The sequence below is a fragment of the Notolepis coatsorum genome (genome assembly GCF_963971535.1).
Source record: "Notolepis coatsorum genome assembly, chromosome: 13".
In the NCBI taxonomy this organism is placed as follows: Eukaryota; Metazoa; Chordata; class Actinopteri; order Aulopiformes; family Paralepididae; genus Notolepis; species Notolepis coatsorum.
Window position 1 is genome coordinate 67,367,129 of NC_140177.1, and position 22,460 is coordinate 67,389,588.

Genomic DNA, 22,460 nt, shown 5'->3' on the forward strand with positions numbered 1-22,460 from the left:
GTAACTCTTCTATCTGTGTCTCTGTGAAGTAACTCTTCTATCTGTGTCTCTGTGAAGTAACTCTTCTATCTGTGTCTCTATGAAGTAACTCTTCTATCTGTGTCTCTATGAAGTAACTCTTCTATCTGTGTCTCTATGAAGTAACTCTTCTATCTGTGTCTCTGTGAAGTAACTCTTCTATCTGTGTCTCTATGAAGTAACTCTTCTATCTGTGTCTCTGTGAAGTAACTCTTCTATCTGTGTCTCTATGAAGTAACTCTTCTATCTGTCTCTATGAAGTAACTCTTCTATCTGTGTCTCTGTGAAGTAACTCTTCTATCTGTGTCTCTATGAAGTAACTCTTCTATCTGTGTCTCTGTGAAGTAACTCTTCTATCTGTGTCTCTATGAAGTAACTCTTCTATCTGTGTATCTGTGAAGTAACTCTTCTATCTGTGTCTCTATGAAGTAACTATTCTATCTGTGTCTCTATGAAGTAACTCTTCTATCTGTGTCTCTGTGAAGTAACTCTTCTATCTGTGTCTCTATGAAGTAACCCTTCTATCTGTGTCTCTATGAAGTAACTCTTCTATCTGTGTCTCTATGAAGTAACTCTTCTATCTGTGTCTCTATGAAGTAACTCTTCTATCTGTGTCTCTATGAAGTAACTCTTCTATCTGTGTCTCTATGAAGTAACTCTTCTATCTGTGTATCTGTGAAGTAACTCTTCTATCTGTGTCTCTGTGAAGTAACTCTTCTATCTGTGTCTCTGTGAAGTAACTCTTCTATCTGTGTCTCTATGAAGTAACTCTTCTATCTGTGTCTCTGTGAAGTAACTCTTCTATCTGTGTATCTGTGAAGTAACTCTTCTATCTGTGTCTCTGTGAAGTAACTCTTCTATCTGTGTCTCTGTGAAGTAACTCTTCTATCTGTGTATCTGTGAAGTAACTCTTCTATCTGTGTCTCTATGAAGTAACTCTTCTATCTGTGTCTCTATGAAGTAACTCTTCTATCTGTGTCTCTGTGAAGTAACTCTTCTATCTGTGTATCTGTGAAGTAACTCTTCTATCTGTGTCTCTGTGAAGTAACTCTTCTATCCGTGTCTCTGTGAAGTAACTCTTCTATCTGTGTCTCTGTGAAGTAACTCTTCTATCTGTGTCTCTATGAAGTAACTCTTCTATCTGTGTCTCTATGAAGTAACTCTTCTATCTGTGTCTCTGTGAAGTAACTCTTCTATCTGTGTCTCTGTGAAGTAACTCTTCTATCTGTGTCTCTATGAAGTAACTCTTCTATCTGTGTCTCTATGAAGTAACTCTTCTATCTGTGTCTCTGTGAAGTAACCCTTCTAGCTGTGTCTCTATGAAGTAACTCTTCTATCTGTGTCTCTATGAAGTAACTCTTCTATCTGTGTCTCTATGAAGTAACTCTTCTATCTGTGTCTCTATGAAGTAACTCTTCTATCTGTGTATCTGTGAAGTAACTCTTCTATCTGTGTCTCTATGAAGTAACTCTTCTATATGTGTCTCTGTGAAGTAACGCTTCTGTCTGTGTCTCTATGAAGTAACTCTTCTATCTGTGTCTCTATGAAGTAACCCTTCTATCTGTGTCTCTGTGAAGTAACTCTTCTATCTGTGTCTCTATGAAGTAACTCTTCTATCTGTGTCTCTGTGAAGTAACTCTTCTATCTGTGTCTCTATGAAGTAACTCTTCTATCTGTCTCTATGAAGTAACTCTTCTATCTGTGTCTCTGTGAAGTAACTCTTCTATCTGTGTCTCTGTGAAGTAACTCTTCTATCTGTGTCTCTATGAAGTAACTCTTCTATCTGTGTCTCTATGAAGTAACTCTTCTATCTGTGTCTCTATGAAGTAACTCTTCTATCTGTGTCTTTATGAAGTAACTTTTCTATCTGTGTCTCTGTGAAGTAACTCTTCTATCTGTGTCTCTATGAAGTAACTCTTCTATCTGTGTCTCTGTGAAGTAACTCTTCTATCTGTGTCTCTATGAAGTAACTCTTCTATCTGTGTCTCTATGAAGTAACTCTTCTATCTGTGTCTCTATGAAGTAACTCTTCTATCTGTGTCTCTGTGAAGTAACTCTTCTATCTGTGTCTCTGTGAAGTAACTCTTCTATCTGTGTCTCTATGAAGTAACTCTTCTATCTGTGTCTCTATGAAGTAACTCTTCTATCTGTGTCTCTGTGAAGTAACTCTTCTATCTGTGTATCTGTGAAGTAACTCTTCTATCTGTGTCTCTGTGAAGTAACTCTTCTATCTGTGTCTCTATGAAGTAACTCTTCTATCTGTGTCTCTATGAAGTAACTATTCTATCTGTGTCTCTATGAAGTAACTCTTCTATCTGTGTCTCTGTGAAGTAACTCTTCTATCTGTGTCTCTGTGAAGTAACTCTTCTATCTGTGTCTCTATGAAGTAACTCTTCTATCTGTGTCTCTATGAAGTAACTTTTCTATCTGTGTCTCTATGAAGTAACTCTTCTATCTGTGTCTCTATGAAGTAACTCTTCTATCTGTGTCTCTGTGAAGTAACTCTTCTATCTGTGTCTCTGTGAAGTAACTCTTCTATCTGTGTCTCTGTGAAGTAACTCTTCTATCTGTGTCTCTGTGAAGTAACTCTTCTATCTGTGTCTCTGTGAAGTAACTCTTCTATCTGTGTCTCTATGAAGTAACTCTTCTATCTGTGTCTCTATGAAGTAACTATTCTATCTGTGTCTCTATGAAGTAACTCTTCTATCTGTGTCTCTGTGAAGTAACTCTTCTATCTGTGTCTCTGTGAAGTAACTCTTCTATCTGTGTCTCTATGAAGTAACTCTTCTATCTGTGTCTCTATGAAGTAACTCTTCTATCTGTGTCTCTATGAAGTAACTCTTCTATCTGTGTCTCTATGAAGTAACTCTTCTATCTGTGTCTCTATGAAGTAACTCTTCTATCTGTGTCTCTGTGAAGTAACTCTTCTATCTGTGTCTCTGTGAAGTAACTCTTCTATCTGTGTACATGTGTCTGTACGTGTATGTGTGTATGTGTGTGTATGTGGGTATAATAATAATAATAATAATAATAATAATAATAATAATAATAATAATAATAATAATAATATATTTATATATATGTAAGGGATAATGTATAGCTACGAGGTCATTGTCGCAAAATAATTGACCGACACAGAGTTTAGAACACAGAGGCGCAGAGGTGTTTTAAACGTAGTGAAGGTCAATTATTTTGCGACAATGACCGAGTATAGCTATACATTATCCCGCTTATTACATGGCTAACTTACTAACAATATACCTAATTCATTTTACACCATCGACAAGACGAGATCAAATGCAGACGCAGTTCTGTTCTGTTCTGCGCTGTCATCGCCGGCAGGTCTGTGGTCTGATTGCACTGATGACTGAGTGCAGCTGTGCATATGCTGAGCAGCTTTCACGACTGCACTGATGCAGTGTTTCAAGTTTCAAGTTTCAAGTTTCTTTAATAGTTGTCATACAGAAGTACAGAATACTTTTATACAAAATGCTTCTTACTGTTGCGCTCCAGAGACTGTGCAAGACAAGATAAGTATGAAATAAAATAACATAGCAAAATTAGAAGCAAAAAAAGATGAGGTCACAGTGTTCAGTTTAGACATATGTACAATGTTCGATGCAGAATAGACGTAGTTACCATACAATATACAATACTGTGCAGTGTACTAATATACAATACTATATAGTGCAAGGCAGAAATGGAGAATGGGACGAGGTGCAATTTAGGTACAATTCACAGTAGGTGTACGAGTTGTAGTGCAAATCCCCCATCAATAAATATAAAGTGTAAGTGTGTTTGTGTGATCTAAAGTGTGGAGAGTGGGTGCTGCAGTGTGTTGTTTGTTTGAGTGAGTGTGTGCGTGTGGGTGTGTGTGCTGTGTGCATGTGTGCATTTGATGGTTGCCGCATAGTGATTATTGTTCGTTTAGCAGCCTGATGGCCTGGGGATAGAAGCTTCTTCTGAGTCTTTCTGTGCTCGCCTTAAGACTCCGGTATCGCTTGCCTGACCGCAGCAGTTCAAAGAGGCAGTTGTTCGGGTGGCTCGAGTCCTTAATAATTCTCTTAGCCTTCCCCTTGCACCGCTTGTTGTAAATGTTCTGGAGGGTGGGAAGCCCCCCTCCAATTGTGCGTTCGGCTGAACGTGTCACTCTTTGTAGTCTGCTACGGTCTTGTGCAGTGCTATTCCCAAACCAGGAGGTGATGTTGCCGGTCAGGATGCTCTCTATTGTACATGAGTAGAAGTTCCTAAGGATCTTCTGACTGACTTGGAACTTCCTTAGGCGCCTGAGGAAGTAGAGGCATTGTCGTGCCTTCTTCACAACACTGTCAATGTGTGGCTATAGGCTAACGTTAGTGTACTGGTCCCGAGTGTAGCAGGGACGGCGGAGCTATAGGCTAACGTTAGTGTACTGGTCCCGAGTGTAGCAGGGACGGCGGAGCTATAGGCTAACGTTAGTGTAGTGGTCCCGAGTGTAGCAGGGACGGCGGAGCTATAGGCTAACGTTAGTGTACTGGTCCCGAGTGTAGCAGGGACGGTGGAGCTATAGGCTAACGTTAGTGTACTGGTCCCGAGTGTAGCAGGGACGGCGGAGCTATAGGCTAACGTTAGTGTACTGGTCCCGAGTGTAGCAGGGACGGCGGAGCTATAGGCTAACGTTAGTGTACTGGTCCCGAGTGTAGCAGGGACGGCGGAGCTATAGGCTAACGTTAGTGTACTGGTCCCGAGTGTAGCAGGGACGGCGGAGCTATAGGCTAACGTTAGTGTACTGGTCCCGACTGTAGCAGGGACGGCGGAGCTATAGGCTAACGTTAGTGTACTGGTCCCGAGTGTAGCAGGGACGGCGGAGCTATAGGCTAACGTTAGTGTAGTGGTCCCGAGTGTAGCAGGGACGGCGGAGCTATAGGCTAACGTTAGTGTACTGGTCCCGAGTGCAGCAGGGACGGCGGAGCTATAGGCTAACGTTAGTGTAGTGGTCCCGAGTGTAGCAGGGATGGCGGAAAAGCGTTCAAAGCGGACTAAAGGGTTAAATCAAGCATTTTTAAGTGCTTTAGAGGAAATGTCAAAATATATATAGCCAAAAAATATCGTGATATCATTTAGAGGCCATATCGCCCAGCCCTAGTGTGTATGTATATATATATGTGTGTGTGTGTGTGTGTGTGTGTGTGTGTGTGTGTGTATCCCACCTTGGTTTTGTTCTGAACTGGCAGGTAGAGTTTGAACTCAGCAGGAAGCTCGTCCTCTGAATACAACCGGTCTGAGAAATACACTCTCCTGATGCGACAGTTGGCATGGATCTGTGGGAGAGAGACATAGAGAGAGTGAGGGAGGGGGAGAGTGAGAGAGACAGAGACACACACAGAGACAGACAGACTGGGGGAGGGAGGGAGGGAGGGACACACACACAGACAGACACACACACACACACACACACACACACACACAGAGACAGACACACACACAGAGACAGACAGACAGACAGACAGACTGAGGGAGGGAGGGAGAGAGGGAGAGACACACACACACAGACAGAGAGAGAGAGGAGAGAGGACAGAGAGAGAGAGAGAGGAGAGACAGAGATACATACATAGAGAGAGTGAGGGAAGGAGAGAGACACACACACACACAGACAGACAGACAGACAGACAGACAGACAGACAGACAGACAGACAGACAGACAGACAGACAGACAGACAGACAGACAGACAGACAGACAGACAGACAGACAGACAGACAGAGAGAGAGGGAGAGACACTTCCCAAAATGGGAAAAACATCCATTAGAAGTACTGCATGCAGAATACTTAGGGTTCACAGACACACTGGCAATAATGCATGCACGGCAGAATTTGGCCAATACCCTCTAATTATTAAAATTCAAAAGCGAGCCATCAAATTGTATACACACCTCCAATCAAGTGACCCCCACTCCTACCACTACAAAGCCATTCAGAGCCAAGAGATGAACCCAGATAAGAGCATCCTCTGCCAAGCTGGTCCTAAATCTCTGCCCACACACACCAGGGCTTCAGGACAGACACCAAGCAACCTGGCCCAACCAAATCATCTCAGAACTAAAATAAAATCATGATATAGAATATTGGAACAAATCAACCAAATTACAAAGTAATTTCTATTTGACCCTAAACAGAGAGTACACGGTGGCAGAACACCTGACCACCGTGAAGGATATAAAATTAAGAAAAACATTGACACACGGTACAGACTGAGTGTTCACTTTGTCCTCAGCCGAAAATAAACTAAAATGTTGAGTGTTCAGGCTGTGATGACAGCTGTGATGACAGCGCTCTGTGATGACAGCTGTGATGACAGCGCTCTGTGATGACAGCTGTGATGACATCGCTCTGTGATGACAGCGCTCTGTGATGACAGCGCTCTGTGATGACAGCGCTCTGTGATGACAGCGCTCTGTGATGACAGCGCTCTGTGATGACAGCGCTCTGTGATGACAGCTGTGATGACAGCGCTCTGTGATGACAGCGCTCTGTGATGACAGCGCTCTGTGATGACAGCTGTGGTGATGACAGCTGTGATGACAGCGCTCTGTGATGACAGCGCTCTGTGATGACAGCTGTGATGACAGCGTGATGACAGCTGTGATGACAGCGCTCTGTGATGACAGCACTCGTGATGACAGCGCTCTGTGATGACAGCTGTGATGACAGCGTGATGACAGCTGTGATGACAGCGCTCTGTGATGACAGCACTCGTGATGACAGCGCTCTGTGATGACAGCTGTGATGACAGCGCTCTGTGATGACAGCTGTGATGACAGCTGTGATGACAGCGCTCTGTGAAGACAGCTGTGATGACAGCGCTCTGTGATGACAGCTGTGATGACAGCTGTGATGACAGCGCTCTGTGATGACAGCCCTATGATGACAGCACTCTGTGATGACAGCTGTGCTGACAGCTGTGATGACAGCGCTCTGTGATGACAGCGCTCTGTGATGACAGCGTGATGACAGCTGTGATGACAGCTGTGATGACAGCGTGATGACAGCTGTGATGACAGCTGTGATGACAGCGTGATGACAGCTGTGATGACAGCGTGATGACAGCGTGATAACAGCTGTGATGACAGCTGTGATGACAGCTGTGATGACAGCTGTGATGACAGCGTGATGACAGCGTGATGACAGCTGTGATGACAGCTGTGATGGCAGCGTGATGACAGCTGTGATGACAGCGCTTGGCGGTTATGGAGGCTTGGCTTTCTCAACGGCCTGCGAAATCCTCATCAGGGATTTTAGCGATATCTATCCCGAGTGGGCCGAACTGGCCAAGGTAGCCCGCCTGATCCCCGTCTCCAGTGTGCCAGCAGAGAGAGGGTTCTCTCTGCAGAACCCAATCAAAACAGCGCAGCGAAGTTGCCTTAGGGAGGACAAGGTCACACGGCTTATGCGCATTGCAAGTTGAGGAGAGACACTTGGCACGTTTGATTTTAATTCGGTAGCTGCACGCTTCACTGCTGCGAAAACGTGTAAGAAGTAAAACGTTATGAGCCAGCAATAGGTTCTGGTTATTTTTTAGTTTTTTTATTCTATTTTATTTTACCTATAGCAAACGGAAATTCGCCTATTTGATTTCAAGTTAGCAGCAGCATGCCATAATTAAAATGTTATGAGCCATGTAATTTTTTGTTAGTTTGCAAATAGTTTTTATTCTATTTTATTTTATCCGAGAATATGTAGGCCTAAACCTGAAGAAAATGATTTGTGTTCGTGTTGCCCCAACGAACGTAGGCTAGCGTAATATTTATTTAATTATTTATTTTTAAAATGGCATTATGCACGCGAGTCTATCGACGGGACGTATTTTATTTGGAATATAATGTGTCACTGATTCTTGAGAGTCGGGACAAAACACTTTTTAATATTATATTTTGAGAATGCACACTATATTGATTAGAGTTGTATATTCATGTGTAGATAAAGGTCTGAGCTATTTAACCATGTAAAGGTGCGGGCTCTACATAGAAAAACATTTTCAACAAATTCACATGTTTCCCTTTGAAACTTGATTTGTGTTAACTCCGTCAGACACACAAAAAAGTATATAATTCTAATTATTCCAGTCCAACAAGAATCTAAAGTTCTGAAGTATGTTGTAATAGTGTTTAGTTACTCTGGTATGCAATCAAATATAATATATAAACCTCAGGTGTAATTTCACACTATTCTGAAAACCCAGATTTAGAAATATTTGCATTTTCAAACTTTGTTTTTAATTTTGATATGATAAAAAAAAGATCATTAAGTAAATAAGACAAGAGGATGAAGATCTGATGCTCCTTTATTACTTAAACAACATAAACTGAAGAAGGAATTTGTATTTTCCTCAAAATGAACAAAAACAAACATCTGACGGTGTTGACAAAGATCTGACTGTGTTGACGAGAAACTGACAGAGTTGACAAAATTGTATATGCATCTCTTTTAAACAGATGGAAGTAAGTAAGTAAGTAAGTAAGTAAGTAAGTATTTATAAAGCACCTTTCATACATGTCATGTAGCTCAAAGTGCTGTACACAATTATAGGCATATATAACGATAAAAGCAATAAAGTCACAGTGATCAGTTAAGGTCAATGTTTAAAAAAAATAATAGTAATAATAGTAACGTAAAAATGAAAATAACGTAAAAACAGTCATTTGCTTACCAGTTTGGGAGAACAGGTCCGCACAAACATTTCCGCTCAGTAGCAACCGGAAGTGCACTAAACCAATGCACTTGTATGGTAGGTAGCAATGTTTAGCTCTTATAACGCTAGTGTAGTTACGTTTTTATCAGTGGTCATAGTTGGGTCCATAGTGCTTTACCAAGTCCCATGGATCCATCAGTGGCCATGTATTGTGGTAGAAAGAAAGAAAAAGAAAAACGTATAAAGAAAACAGTCTAAAGTTTGAAAGTTTGGGAGGTCCGCAAAAACACGACCGTTCAGCTCAGAAGCTGAGGCGTGTCAAAAACTTTTGAAAAACTGGAGGCGTGTCTCCTATGTACCCGTTCCTTCATCTAAAAAGTTTGAAAGTTTGGGAGGTCCGCAAAAACACGACCGTTCAGCTCAGAAGCTGAGGCGTGTCAAAAACTTTTGAAAAACTGGAGGCGTGTCTCCTATGTACCCGTTCCTTCATCTAAAAAGTTGGGTCCACAACGTCCACAATGATAAGAACTAATAACTCCTTTTCTTATACTGAACTATTACAAAATGCACTGTTTCCAACAACAAAAACAGTAATGGAGACCAGGACACCTTCTTCTCGTCCCTGTTTTCATCTACCTCTTCTACCCAACTTCCTGATCTCCACTTTCTCACCCTGCACTTCTCCTCTTCGTTTCCTTCTGCATTTCCGATTAGTTTCACTATGATGTCTTGAACTGGGCAGAAACAGAACCTTTTCTGTTGGACCATGGGGATGCAGAAATTCCACTTTCACATCTTGTTGATCAGTATCCACATCGATGATCTTGGCTAGCCACCATAGAGGGGAGGCCGAGTCAGTCTAAAGTGAACTTGATTGATCCATGTTGGCAGACTACACAATTCTTTGTGTGTAATATCTAGTTATTATGTTGAGTCAAAATACGTTTGTTGGCCAGCCGTCTGTTGGTCATCGGTGTTCGTAATCTTACATTTAGATTCAATGTTTGCTCATGCATATCTTGGGACACCTCTAGCTGATAAACCAATCAGGATACAGAAACGGGAAGTACGGACCCCAAAATTGTCAACAAGAACGGAGAATCTGACTGGAACGCTAGCTGTATTATACATCGCAACATGAGACAGTAAATACTATTGTAATAAAACGTTCAAAACTATGTTCAATTTGTGTATTGTTTTGTTACTATATAAGATTGTATTTCGCACTGTATTAACCATAACGACGTCACCGATGAGCTTTAGATGGTTAACGTGATATTAACGTTAGATCCGACGGTCCGACCTAAATACTATTGTAATAAAACGTTCAAAACTATGTTCAACTTGTGTTTTGTTTCTTACTATAAGATTGTATTTCGCACTGTATTAAGCCATATCGACGTCAGGTGAGCTTTCTAGCCATTAGATTGTTAACGTGATATTAACGTTAGATCTACGACCACAATTTGATTCCAAGTTTTTACATACCTCACTTTGTTGGTCTCTCACGAAAGTCTTTCTCTGGACTGCAAATATACTGTCTCATAAATATACTCTTCCAATATATAAATATACATATAAATATATTGTTTTAGATGCTGTTGTCACTATGAATTACAAATGAGGGACCCTGATGTAAACAAGACAAACTTCTTTCTCTGGTCTGCATCCCATCTGCAATTGTTTTATACTTTTCTGGACTCTTTGTATCATAAACAGTACTGTATTTGCAAATCTGGTATGCCATAATTAAATGTATAGATGTAGCAGTAGGCCTACTGTATCTGTATGTCATGTATGTCATATATGTTATGATGAATTGAAAATGGGGGACCCTGATGTAAACAAGATGAAAGTCTTTCTCTGGTCTGCATACCCTTAACAATTGTGTGTATTGAGCTGTACTGTATTGTACCCATTCTGCAATCTGTTAATACAGTTTTCAATTAATGTCAGACGTCCTCTCCATAAAAAAAACGATCGAATTGCTCAGAATTTTTAATTATGTCCCCAATAGGACATAATAATATTAATATTATTCCCCAGTATGACACAATAAACACAGAATGAATGCTACCAAAGAGAATGCTATATGCAATTTGTGTATAAAGTGTGTATTAATCCTGTAACATGAGTCAAGGTCAGATCTAGCCTGGCATAGAGAACAGAATGTTGATTTTTTGATGTTCAAGTTTCTTTATTAGTTGTCATACAGAAGTACAGAATACTTTTATATAAAATGCTTCTTTCTGTTTTGCTCCAGAGATTGTGCTAGATAAAAATAGATAAGTATAAAATAGAAGTCAAGTACGTAGACAATTGTTCAATATATACATACAATGTACAATGCAGAGTAGAAAAGTAACTGAGTTACAATACAATATACTATACAGTACAATGCAGAAATGGGATGAGGTACAATTTACAGTAAGGTGTAATGAGGTATGGGTTGTAGTGCAAATTCTTTGCCAATAAATATAAAGTGTGTTTAGGTGTTCTAAAGTGGGTGCTGCAGTCAGTTGTTTGTTTAATAGTGAGTTTGTGCGTGTGGATGTGTGTGCTGTGAGTGCATTTGATGGTTGTTACATAGTGTTATTGTCATTTGTATGTGTGTAATGTGTAACTAGTACAGTGGAGGGGTGTCCAGTCCAGGGCCCAGAGAGTAGAGAGCTGTGTGAGTCGTCCCCGGACAGCTTATGTGAGACCATCCTTGTTCAAAAGTTGAGCTCTTGCAGTAGTTGCAGATTAGCCTGGCCCCACTTCTATCCAGAACAATATATAAAGGGACTGCACATTGTTTATTCACTGTGCTGTTTACCATGGCCTCTCATTCAATCATGATATTCATTGTTTTGGGAAATACAGGTCCTGCAGTTGCCACTCTGATAATGGTTCTTGATATAGAGCAGTCACCTCAAGAGCTCAATCTTTGAGCTTGCATGATTGATTACTATAGAACCCTCAGGCTAGGTTTAATTAGGCCTAGAATATATCTGTCGTGTGGTCCAGGGTTGAGCATCTGGGGAAACAGAAAAACAATCAATACATTTTGGAACATTGTTACTACAATAGATAACGTTATTCATCATATTAACAGATTGCAGAATGGGTACAGTACAGTACAGCTCAATACACACAATTGTTAATGGGATGCAGACCAGAGAAAGACTTTCATCTTGTTTACATCAGGGTCCCCCATTTTCAATTCATCATAACATATTACATACATGACATACAGATAGACAGTAAACAACAGCACAGGGACCATCCAATATCAAACTATTGTTAAGGGGATGCAGACCAGAGAAAGACGTTTGTCTTGTTTACATCAGGGCCCCCCATTTGTAATTCATAGTGACAACAGCATCTAAAACAATATATTTATATGTATATTTATATATTGGAAGAGTATATTTATGAGACAGTATATTTTGTACATATGTAACTGTTGTGACAACGTCTTGTGACAAACAGTACTGTATTTACAAATCTGGTATGTCATAAATAGATGTAGCAGTACAACGTCACAGGCAACAACACATACCGCTATACCATAGTGTAACACACAGCAAGAATGTGAAACAAGTTACTATTATTAGTATTGGGTTAGAGTTGTTTGATTTACACTAACGTAATGTTAGATTGCTATCTGAGAAAGTTAAAATGCTAACGTAACGTTAGTCTGTGAGCTGGCTACAATATTTTCCAATGTGTAATCGGAAGTCAAAACGGATGCATATAAACAGCTGATGACTCATAACTTCCTATTACGTTTGAATAATGCTGTAGAGTTAAGTAAAAATGCATTTCAATAGTAATGTATATGAGTATTGAGAGCTTACCGATGCAGAGCTAAATCCAGTGTTGTCAACAGACGAGTCGCAAATTTACTTCCTAGTTTCCGGAGCTTGAGGAATGTCATTGGGAGAAATCAAGTCACCTGACGTTGTAACGCGTTTTGATTGGTTCCGCAGCAACGCCCCTTTTCACAAACGTAGGTAGTTTTTATCTTATCAACACATTAATTTCATAAAGATATGACCCAACAACCGTTGCCAACAAACGGAAATGTGTTATTATAGTATATTATGTAGTTCATATTACAATAACATATAGTCTGTTTAACCAGATCAATCATTTCATTAACGGAAGCCTCTAGAGACCTTCGGCCCACCGTCTACCAGTGGTCATCATATTAGGGCGGGCCATACTTTTGTGCAAACATGAATTTGAAAGAAATCTTAACATGAGGGGTGTCTAAAATATGTGTTTCTTGTGGGGAGTTCAAATATAGGAAAATTTTTCGGATATGATAACTCTAACCTACATCATTGGATTTCAAAATGGCAGATTTGACAATTTTTCACCCCTTCGCAGGGCCGGACTGGGGGAATTATTCAGGCCAGGAAATATAGTGCGAAATATAGCCCAAGTCAGGCCAATTTTTAAGCGGGGGGTCTGGGGGTCCCCCACCGGAAGATTTTTGTTACAAAGACTTAATTCCCTGCATGCTGGTGCAGGACTTTTAAAATGTTTACCCTTTAAATGCCATTGTTTGTGATGGCATCACAAATTATTGTTAAAAAAAACACACATTTAAATATTTTCAATATATCAAATGCAAAGTGGATTTTTCTGGGGGGGATTATTACAGGCTAATAATTGTTATAATCATCATGTGTCAATTATTAGCAACAACACTGATTTTGATGGATTTTTTGTTTTTGTAATGTCAGACTTAACAACTCTTATCAGAAAAGTTTGAGTATTTCATTTTTAATCTGACATTACAAGAAAAATGAAAAATAAAAATGGTTATGATCAGGACTGAAGTTGAATAAAAGATGTATGGAAAAAAAAGTGACAGGGGATGATGATGATGATGATGATGCATGGTAACATTAGCTATGTTAGCTAGCTAGCATGTTTATTTTTTATCACTGACTAACCCGGTGGTCCCGTGGTGCAAAAAACATTTGGTCAATGTTGCCACATTTAGCGGCATCTCCTGCAAGGGCCTTTAAAAAATGTATCTCCCTCTCTGCTCTATGCTTCATCTTTTTTTCACTGTTGAAGTGTTGAAACATTTCATTTCCAGTAATTCCCATCTGACTGTTCTGTGAAATACAAGCAGTCAGCAGTATGTATTTTTCTCTCCCTCTCTCTCTGCTCTATGCTTCCTCTTTTTTCCACTGTTGAAACATTTCATTTCCAGTAATTCCCATCCGACTGTTCTGTGAAATACAAGCACTAAGCAGAATGTATTTTTCTCTCTTTCCCTCTCTGCTCGACTCTTCATCTTTTTTCACTGTCCATTTTCAAGTGCAGGTTATGCTTGACATTTTTTGTCTTTCGCTGTCTCTCCCTGTCATTTTGCAGAAGTGCCATATGCCACTCCATTCGCCATCTCCACTGTCAATCAGTTGTATGGCCTGGTCCCGCCTCCACCAATCACATGCCGCTCCCTTTGTGTGTGTGTGACAGACAGAGCTCCCGATGGCTAGTCCGGGCCTTCGCCATACATGGATGCCAACATGAATCTGAAGGAAATCCTAACATGCAAGGTGTCTAAATGATGTGTTTCTTAATGGGGAATTTAAATATGAGTAAATTTTTGGGATATGATAACTCTAACCTACATCATTTTGTATTGCAAAATGTCCAAATGTACCCATCCCCTTTCGAAGATTTAAAAAGATATGGGAAATCATTTATAATGACAAAGCCATCATTAGCACTATCCATCGTCACACGTGCAGAGTTCAGGAAGAAATCCTGGACATGGACAGTCTGTGTTATACCCTGTATGAATGTTGGCTTTTTCTGAGGATGCTCCCTTTCTCTCATTAACTTGTAGGTTAACCCAAAGTCTTTAATTTGTTGAAGAAGGCGATACTTTTAAAGAATCGTGCCTGATGACACACTCGGTGCTGGTTTTTGGCACCGTGGGCCAGGAGTTTGTTTGTTTGTCTTCAGCTCTCTTCTGAGGATGTGGTGGAATAGCAGGGCCTTTTGGATTTTCTGATTCCTTACTTTGCTTCCTGATAGCATATTCTTTGTTTCCGTGCCTGAGAGTCCAGTGGTGATGAATTTGTAGCCTTTTTTCAGCACATTATTGTTTTTCTCAGGTTGTTTTGTTGCTTTGTTACATTTGTAATCTTCTCTTTTAAAGTTTGTATTTCTCTTGAATGCCTTTTTCACGTTTTACTTTGTTTCTGTTCCTGTCTGAGAGACTCTCTGCGCTGTCTGGCATTGTTATCTAGAATATCCTGATCTGGGGGGTGTTTGCCTCCAGCACCGCACCTTCACGGGACCTTTTCTTTCTGCACCTTTTCTGGACCTCTCTCTAATATTTTCTCCGATACCTCTTCTCTTTCATTGGTACTCTCTATTTCTTCTCCTTCGCTCCTCAACTGACAATTTTTGTCTAGCCATGCTTTCCTATAATACAAAAGTCATGAAAATGTATTAGAATAAGACTATAAAATCAGGTGTCTATTTACTAAACATGATTGATTGATTGATTGACGTTAAAGCTGCAGTGTGTAGTTTCTACAACTAGATGTTGCAAACATCTTCACACTGGCTTGTGCAGACAAAATCCATGTTCAGTGGAAGCAGTGGGAGAAAATTCAAGAAGACAGTCATTCCAATAATCCTAGGGTATATTACAACTAGTGCTGTCAATCGATTAAAATATTTAATTGTGATTAATCGCATGATTGTCCATAGTTAACTCGCGATTAATCGTGAATTAATCGCATTTTTTTATATATCTTTTTTTGTATCTACCTTAAACAGATCTTTTTCAAGTTCCAAGTTTTAATAATCTTATCAACATGAGTCAACAAATGCTTGCTTTGTGCAGCCATTTAACACAAAAGGATGACCCTCATGCATTGCAAATTTGCATCAAATTCAAAACAGAGTGATGCACAAAATAACTTAAAAGAAAATAATAATTTAAAACAATGAATAAAGTGTGCATGAAATAATAGGGGAAAGAAACGTTAGGAACTTGTTACATTCACCCACACATGGCATGAGTAATCACACACCCCCCCCCTCTCTCTCTCTCTCTCTCTCTCTCAGACACACACTCTCCCAGCTCTCTTTCTCTCTTGCCCCTTCCTCATCTCTCTCACCCCCCTCTCTCTCTATATATATATCGCACACACACACACACACACACACACACACACACACACACACACACTTCAGAAACAAACATAATATCAATGAGAGCATCAATAATACACCTGAGTGAAGTCTAGTAAAAAAAAGAAAGGAAAAAAATTGTAAAAGTTCATTGTGAGTTAAAAAAAATTGTGGCGTTAATAGAATCGGGCGATAACGCATTAATACCGCGTTAACTTTGACAGCCTTAATTACAACTGATAAGATTGTGACAACTGACTAGCAAAGAATTATCCTGTTGATCACTCCATACCATAATGTATTATACTATGGATGGAAAGTCAGAGAAAGGATGATGCAGCAATCTAGACACGCATGAACCAGTCCTATATTAAGAATTATTATAAAGATATTAAGATGAAATATCCACAGTTTACCACCGTGCACCTTTGCTCTGATGATCTAAGTAAACAGTATAATAACAAGAATAACTGTTTTCTTCTGTTTTGTATCCCTTCTGGGATATGAAAGGGCAACATGGAACTCCTTCCCCGCTCTATAAGAGGCAAGAGTGTAGATGTTTGGTAGTGAAAACTACACACTGCACCATATTTTACAATCAATCAATCAATCAATGTAGACAAGTGATATATTTATATTTATTTATTAACACATGTGCTGGGAAAGTAAGACAATTATTCAATAAGCAGACCACAGCCTGCCCATGCTCTAAAAGTCAGAAGTGTATTGTAATGCATGCTATTATATGCACACTTCTGTGCAGATAAAACTCTGAAATAACATTTAAATCCTTTACCATGTTCAAAAATAGTATAATAATAGCATATTATGAGGTTATTGATGGATTTGTCAACTCCGTCAGCTTACACGTCAACTCCGTCAGACACAAAATCTGATGGAGTTGACGTCTGACGGAGTTGACAAAAGGGCACACATTTTCCCTCCAAGCCTGTATTGTGCACTGCAGCTAACTAGTTTTTTGGCAGTTGCTAGCTGTCTTAATAATCTCACTGAAACACTTGAATTCAATCCACTATTGTTTTTTAAAAGTATAATAACGGAGAGACAGTGTTGACATGTTCCAGCTGTGACCATCGGAATATTGACATTGTTTGTATAAAAAAATCAAAAAGTGTAAAACTTACCAGACCATGTGTGGTAGTGTTGCATTCACCACATTCAGGGGAAGGAAAAGGAGTCCTCAGGGATAGAGCTGGCCATGCTATTGCCTGATTTAATTAGGTTTATGAAAAGGTCTGACAGAGTTGACATAAACTGAGGACACAACTTTGATAGGTAGATTTCTATGGACAATATTATTTGAGTTTCATGGCATGCATTGTTTTATACATGTATAACCCTTATCTTTGATTTGATATGTATGTTTTCACAAGTGGAGAGGTCTTTCAAGCTTTTTTGGGCTTGATGATGTCATTCTTTATATAGCCTGCCTATCAATTGTTTTTAAGATCAATAAACTCTGACCGGAATTTCTCCCATTTGTCCGGGAGATTGAAGTCTTCCAGGACATGGAGACTGGCACCAATTCTTTCTAACGGAAACTCTGATGTGTGCATGTGCCTGTGTGTCTGTGTGTGTATGCACTCTGACCTGTACTTGTGTTCTGTGTGTGTGTGTGTGTGTGTGTGTGTGTGTGTGTGTGTGTGTGTGTGTGTGTGTGTGTGTGTGTTCTGACCTGTACTCGTAGTGTCTCTATGTAGTTGGTACCGTAGGCTCGCCTGGTGAAGTCCGACAGGTTGAACTGGATCTGGTTCCAGCTGTCGTCGAGACGCATCGGCATCGTGCAGATGAACGGCTTCACGCGCGTCGTAGACTGATAGTTAGACGCTCTGAAGCGACGACGCACGTTCTTATCATCCAGAACCTAGAGAGAGAGACAGAGAGAGGGAGAGGAGAGAGATAGAGAGAGGGAGACAGAGAGAGGGAGACAGAGAGACAGAGACAGAGAGAGGGAGACAGAAAGAGGGAGACAGAGAGAGAGAGAGACAGAGAGAGAGTGAGACAGAGAGGAGACAGAAGAGAGAGAGAGAGAGAGAGGGAGACAGAGAGAGACAGACAGATATAACCAGTCTACATGATCACCAATCTACTGTACATGATAAGCGATCTACATCATAACCCGTCTACATCATAACCGGTGAAAGATATGGTTTTCATTATGATTATACCATGATAATTACGTAAAGTACGTAGGTAAACACCTTTTAATTCTGGCAAAGTGGTGTTCAGTCTTTTAGACTGAATCTGTATTAGACACATTTCACTCCATTTCTGTATGAGCCCAGGGCCTGTGCCTGTGAGAGATAGCGACATCACAACAATAGATAGCAACGCAGGAGAGAAAGATAGTGGTGCGGGTCGCCTAGGCAACAAGGCGAATGGAATGAATAATCGAATGAGATCTTGCTAGCGAAAATAATTTGTTCAACTATTTCAGAATAAGTAGATAAAAAACAAGCCCAAAGAGTATCTAATTGATACAAATTAATAGATACTTATGAGGATATCTGTACTGTATGCGCTTAGGTATCATGTACTATATAAATACATGGTTCCCAAAGTTTTCAAGGCGCGACCCCCGAAATAACGTGTCAGAGAGGCTTGGAAGCTATACAGTTTCACTATTAATCAGGTTTTAATCTGTTTCGGACATCATCCATACATGCATTGAATTGAGTAACCTTTGGTTTATACGAGTGACACCTCATGTTCAACACCCTCTTGTTCATCATCAGATTACAGTGCTTGAACAGATAAATGCATTTTCTCAAAACGTCAAAGGCTCGGGGAGCTCCAGTAGCTCACCGGGTACCTCGAGCGCTATTTCGGCGCCGGGGACAACCGTGCTCGTCACGGATCTGGGGTTAGCGAGTTCGATTCCCGGACTGCAGCCGTATCTTTCTCAGAGTGTCTTCCCCCCATCTGTACCCCATTCAAACCTGTTTCTGTCGGTCATTCTTGACCAGAGAAAAATGCGATAAACGCAAAAAAGAGCCAGCGGAATGGCCAAAGTTAAAAAAAAAAAAAACATCAAAGGCTCATTCGATTTCTCAAGTCACGTCCATGTCATCAAATCCGTCAAACAGCGCATCTCCTCAGACATTTTAATCCCAGTTACAATATCACAATAACGTGTGAGTGACAGTGATACAATTCAACAATCCACAGATTCAGATTCCTCGCAATTCATATCCACAATCCACACATAAAGACGCTTCAATTTATGCTTGAATGAAACACAATTCGGGCGCTCCGTTGGAGAATAATCACAGCCAAGCGCCCGATAGGTTTCATTCATAAAAAATATCCCTGCGGAATCACATTTGCAATGCTCCGTTATTAAAATAACCACAGTGTGTGTCACGACTCGCGAGCGCCATATCCGTATAACTATGACGTGCATTATTTAGGACAAAGTAAATCCATAGGCTGAATATGATTTATTATCAGCATTTTAGGTCTATTCTTTTACATTTCAAAAGCCCCCTCTAGAAAAACGAAGAGGGTCGATAAGACGGAGGTGATGATAGATGAGGTGGCGGAGTGGTTAAGGCGATGGACTGCTAATCCATTGTGCTCTGCACGCGGGGGTTCAAATCCCATCCTCGAGTTTTCCTGATTTTCCCGAAGGGGATCAATAAAGGAATATCTTATCTTATCTTATAAAAGCTGATAACGATCAACAAAAACACTGTAATCTAACACTGGTCTACATCATAACCGGTCTACACCATAAGCAGTCTACACCATAACCGGTCTACACCATAAGCAGTCTACACCATAAGCAGTCTACACCATAACCAGTCTACATCATAACCGGTCAACATCATAACCGGTCTACACCATAAGCAGTCTACCTCATAACCAGTCTACACCATAATTAGTCTACATCATAATCAGTCTACATCATAACCAGTCTACATCATAACCGGTCTACACCATAACCAGTCTACATCCTAACCAGTCTACATGATGAATAGTTTTTATTTTCGGTCTTTGTTTACAGATCAATCAAAAACATGTGTGGACTTTCAAAAGGAAAAGAAAAAAATCACAAATGTACATATTCAAAGTAAGCTCACACACAAAATCCAAACTCAATGACCGAAAAAAGGAATAGGCTGAAGCACATGCTTATTTGTGCCTATCCTTTACAATTCTTAAAAACTAAATATACTTTAATATAAGAAAGAACATTTTTAAATATGTTGCAAGATATCATTTTTTTTCTTTTTCTTTAAGAGAAAAAAGAAAACAAATGTTTGATGTTTGACTCAAAACTGTACTGAATTATTTTATCCTTCAGGGCCTTCATAACCAGTCTACACCATAACCAGTCTACATCAGTCTACACCAGTGGTTCTCAACCTTTTTACACCAAGTACCACCTGAGAATGTAGCTGGCTTTCCAAGTACCACCATATGACCGAAGTTAAAATACAGTCTCTTCAGCTATGCACAGTTCACGCAGGAGGCACATTTATTCCTAATAACATTATTTATTATTAACTTTTGTCAGACACAGCCACAATTGAGAACATAATAACTCTCACGTAGCAAGTGAGACAATTAAGAACAACTGTATTTCAGCAAATGTACTAAATATGTCAAACTTAAATGTAAAAATGTCACATACTGTTTGAACACAACAAAGCCACAGCCTGGATTACAATATTTACAGTGCAATGACGATATACTTTTTTCTTTTTCAAATGACAGTGTAGCCAAGACACCAGGGCCCTCATGCATCAACGTGGACTTTGAACTTGACCTACTTCCACACGTAAGCACGGAATGTAGAACTAGCGTACGCACAGGGAAGTCGACATTCATCACACGTGCGTACGCAGGCTCTACGCACATCTGTCATGATGAATCCCACCTTGGCCCTGCGCCGCAGCTCGTGCACGCTTTCACGTATTTGCATACCAAAACCGCCCCGACCAACCAAATATGGTCAGGCCCTCCCCTTCAAATACCATGAGGGAATCCCTGTGCGTGGAATGTTGGAGGATGGCAAAGCGAACGAAGAAAAGAAACTACACAGACACCGAGGTGGAGGTCCTCGTAACGGAGGTGGATGCCAGGGCGGGGGTACTCTTTGGGTCCCTCAGCCTTGGCATCACCACCAAGAGGAAGACTGCTGCGTGGGAGGCGGTCACCGACGCCGTAAATTCCATCTCCCCGCAACAGAGAACCATAGCGGAGACCCGCAAAAAGTGGTTCGATGTAAAACTGACGGCCAAGAGGCGCCTGGCCGAACACAGGCGGAATGCCAGTGCGACTGGCGGGGGGCAGGTATGTCGTATGCCAATCATTATATTATCATTATCATGATATATCTGTTATGATGGATTGAAAATGGGGGACCCTGATGTAAACAAGACGAAAGTATTTATCGGGTCTGCATCCCCTTAACAATTGTGTGTATCGAGCCGTACTGCATTGTACCCATTCTGCAACCTGTTAATACAGTCTTTCAATCAATTCAATTCAGAGTCAGAGTGAGCTGTCCCCACTGGACCTGAAAATCGCCAGCATCATCGGGGACGAGGCGGTGGGAGGAATTGAAGGCACCACCGACACCGACTCATACGAAGTGGCTGGGCCATCCAGCCAACAGGTGGAAGGTAATAATATAATATACACTTCATTTGTATAGCACCTTTCATACAGGAATTGTCACATCAGTAAGGAAGACTGGCATAGAAATCACTTTGTCGTCAACGATTTTATTGAGGAACATGACAAGAATCTCTTAATTTATTTGAAACAATATTCAACCGTATGGTTCCGAACCTTGCTAGCAAACAAATAAAACGTTATTAAATTGCCTATTCATTCCACAGGCAACTCGGCCGAGTTCACCATCAATCTCATCCCCGACCCCGTCGACACCCAGGAGGAGCAGGAGGCGTCCTGCAGCCGACCCCCTTCGGCGCGCAGGGAGCAGAGGGCCCACCCGGTCCCGGACCCGGTCGTCCTTACGGAGGCCGTCCTCAACAACCAGTTGACCACCATCGCCCTCCTGAGCGACATGCGGGACGAGCAGAGGCTCACCCGCCAGACCCTGGCCCAGCTGGTCGCGGTCCAGACCCAGCTGGTCGCGGTCCAGACTGGCATCGCAGCCAGTCTGGAGGGCATCCTCCTGGAATTGACGGAAAAACAGGGACCAATAAATACCATAACCACCTTTGGCGTTGGTGTCATTATTATAATCAGATAATCATTAGCTGGATGAATGCCTTTTCTCGTTCCGTTCTTTTGAAGTTTGATTGATACCCTGCATCCAGTGTCATCTGGTCACCTTTAAACTGTCAGCTACTTCCATTCAACTATAACTGTACAATGCAATTCAAAAATGGTTCCAATTCATTAATGAGCTCAATTCGATTTCAAACAACAGTATTTTCCTTTTATGTACAGGTTACTAATGATTACTTAATTAATATGAATTGACACAAATCGCAGTTCTTCCAGTGCATGGGGTAGACTCACTCAAAACTGCGCTATGATCCCAGCTCTTGCCAGCATTCCAGTGGCGTTTGGAGGTGGCTCTTCCACGTCTGGCATGGGGTCGTCGGGTAGTTCTGGGTT

The 22,460-nt window shown here is 40.8% G+C and overlaps 2 protein-coding genes across 3 annotated transcripts in view; one reads left to right on the forward strand and one right to left on the reverse strand.

The window, feature by feature from the left end:
- LOC311238924 (cilia- and flagella-associated protein 20) overlaps positions 1-22,460 on the reverse strand; it is a 95,997-nt gene that overhangs the window by 41,434 nt on the left and 32,103 nt on the right. For both annotated transcript variants that reach the window (XM_084327123.1, XM_084327122.1), the window contains exons 4-5: positions 17,539-17,727; positions 5,208-5,318 (exon numbers count right to left, since the gene is read on the reverse strand). In XM_084327123.1, the coding sequence (XP_084183249.1) occupies positions 5,208-5,318; positions 17,539-17,727 (300 nt within the window). The remainder of the gene's footprint in view (positions 1-5,207; positions 5,319-17,538; positions 17,728-22,460) is intronic.
- On the forward strand, positions 19,256-22,089 carry LOC311238835 (uncharacterized protein; the record flags this gene model as incomplete). The annotated part of the gene is made up of 4 exons (XM_084327036.1): positions 19,256-19,260; positions 20,978-21,161; positions 21,361-21,493; positions 21,713-22,089. 4 exons carry the CDS (start codon positions 19,256-19,258, stop codon positions 22,087-22,089), a joined length of 699 nt encoding a protein of 232 aa, XP_084183162.1.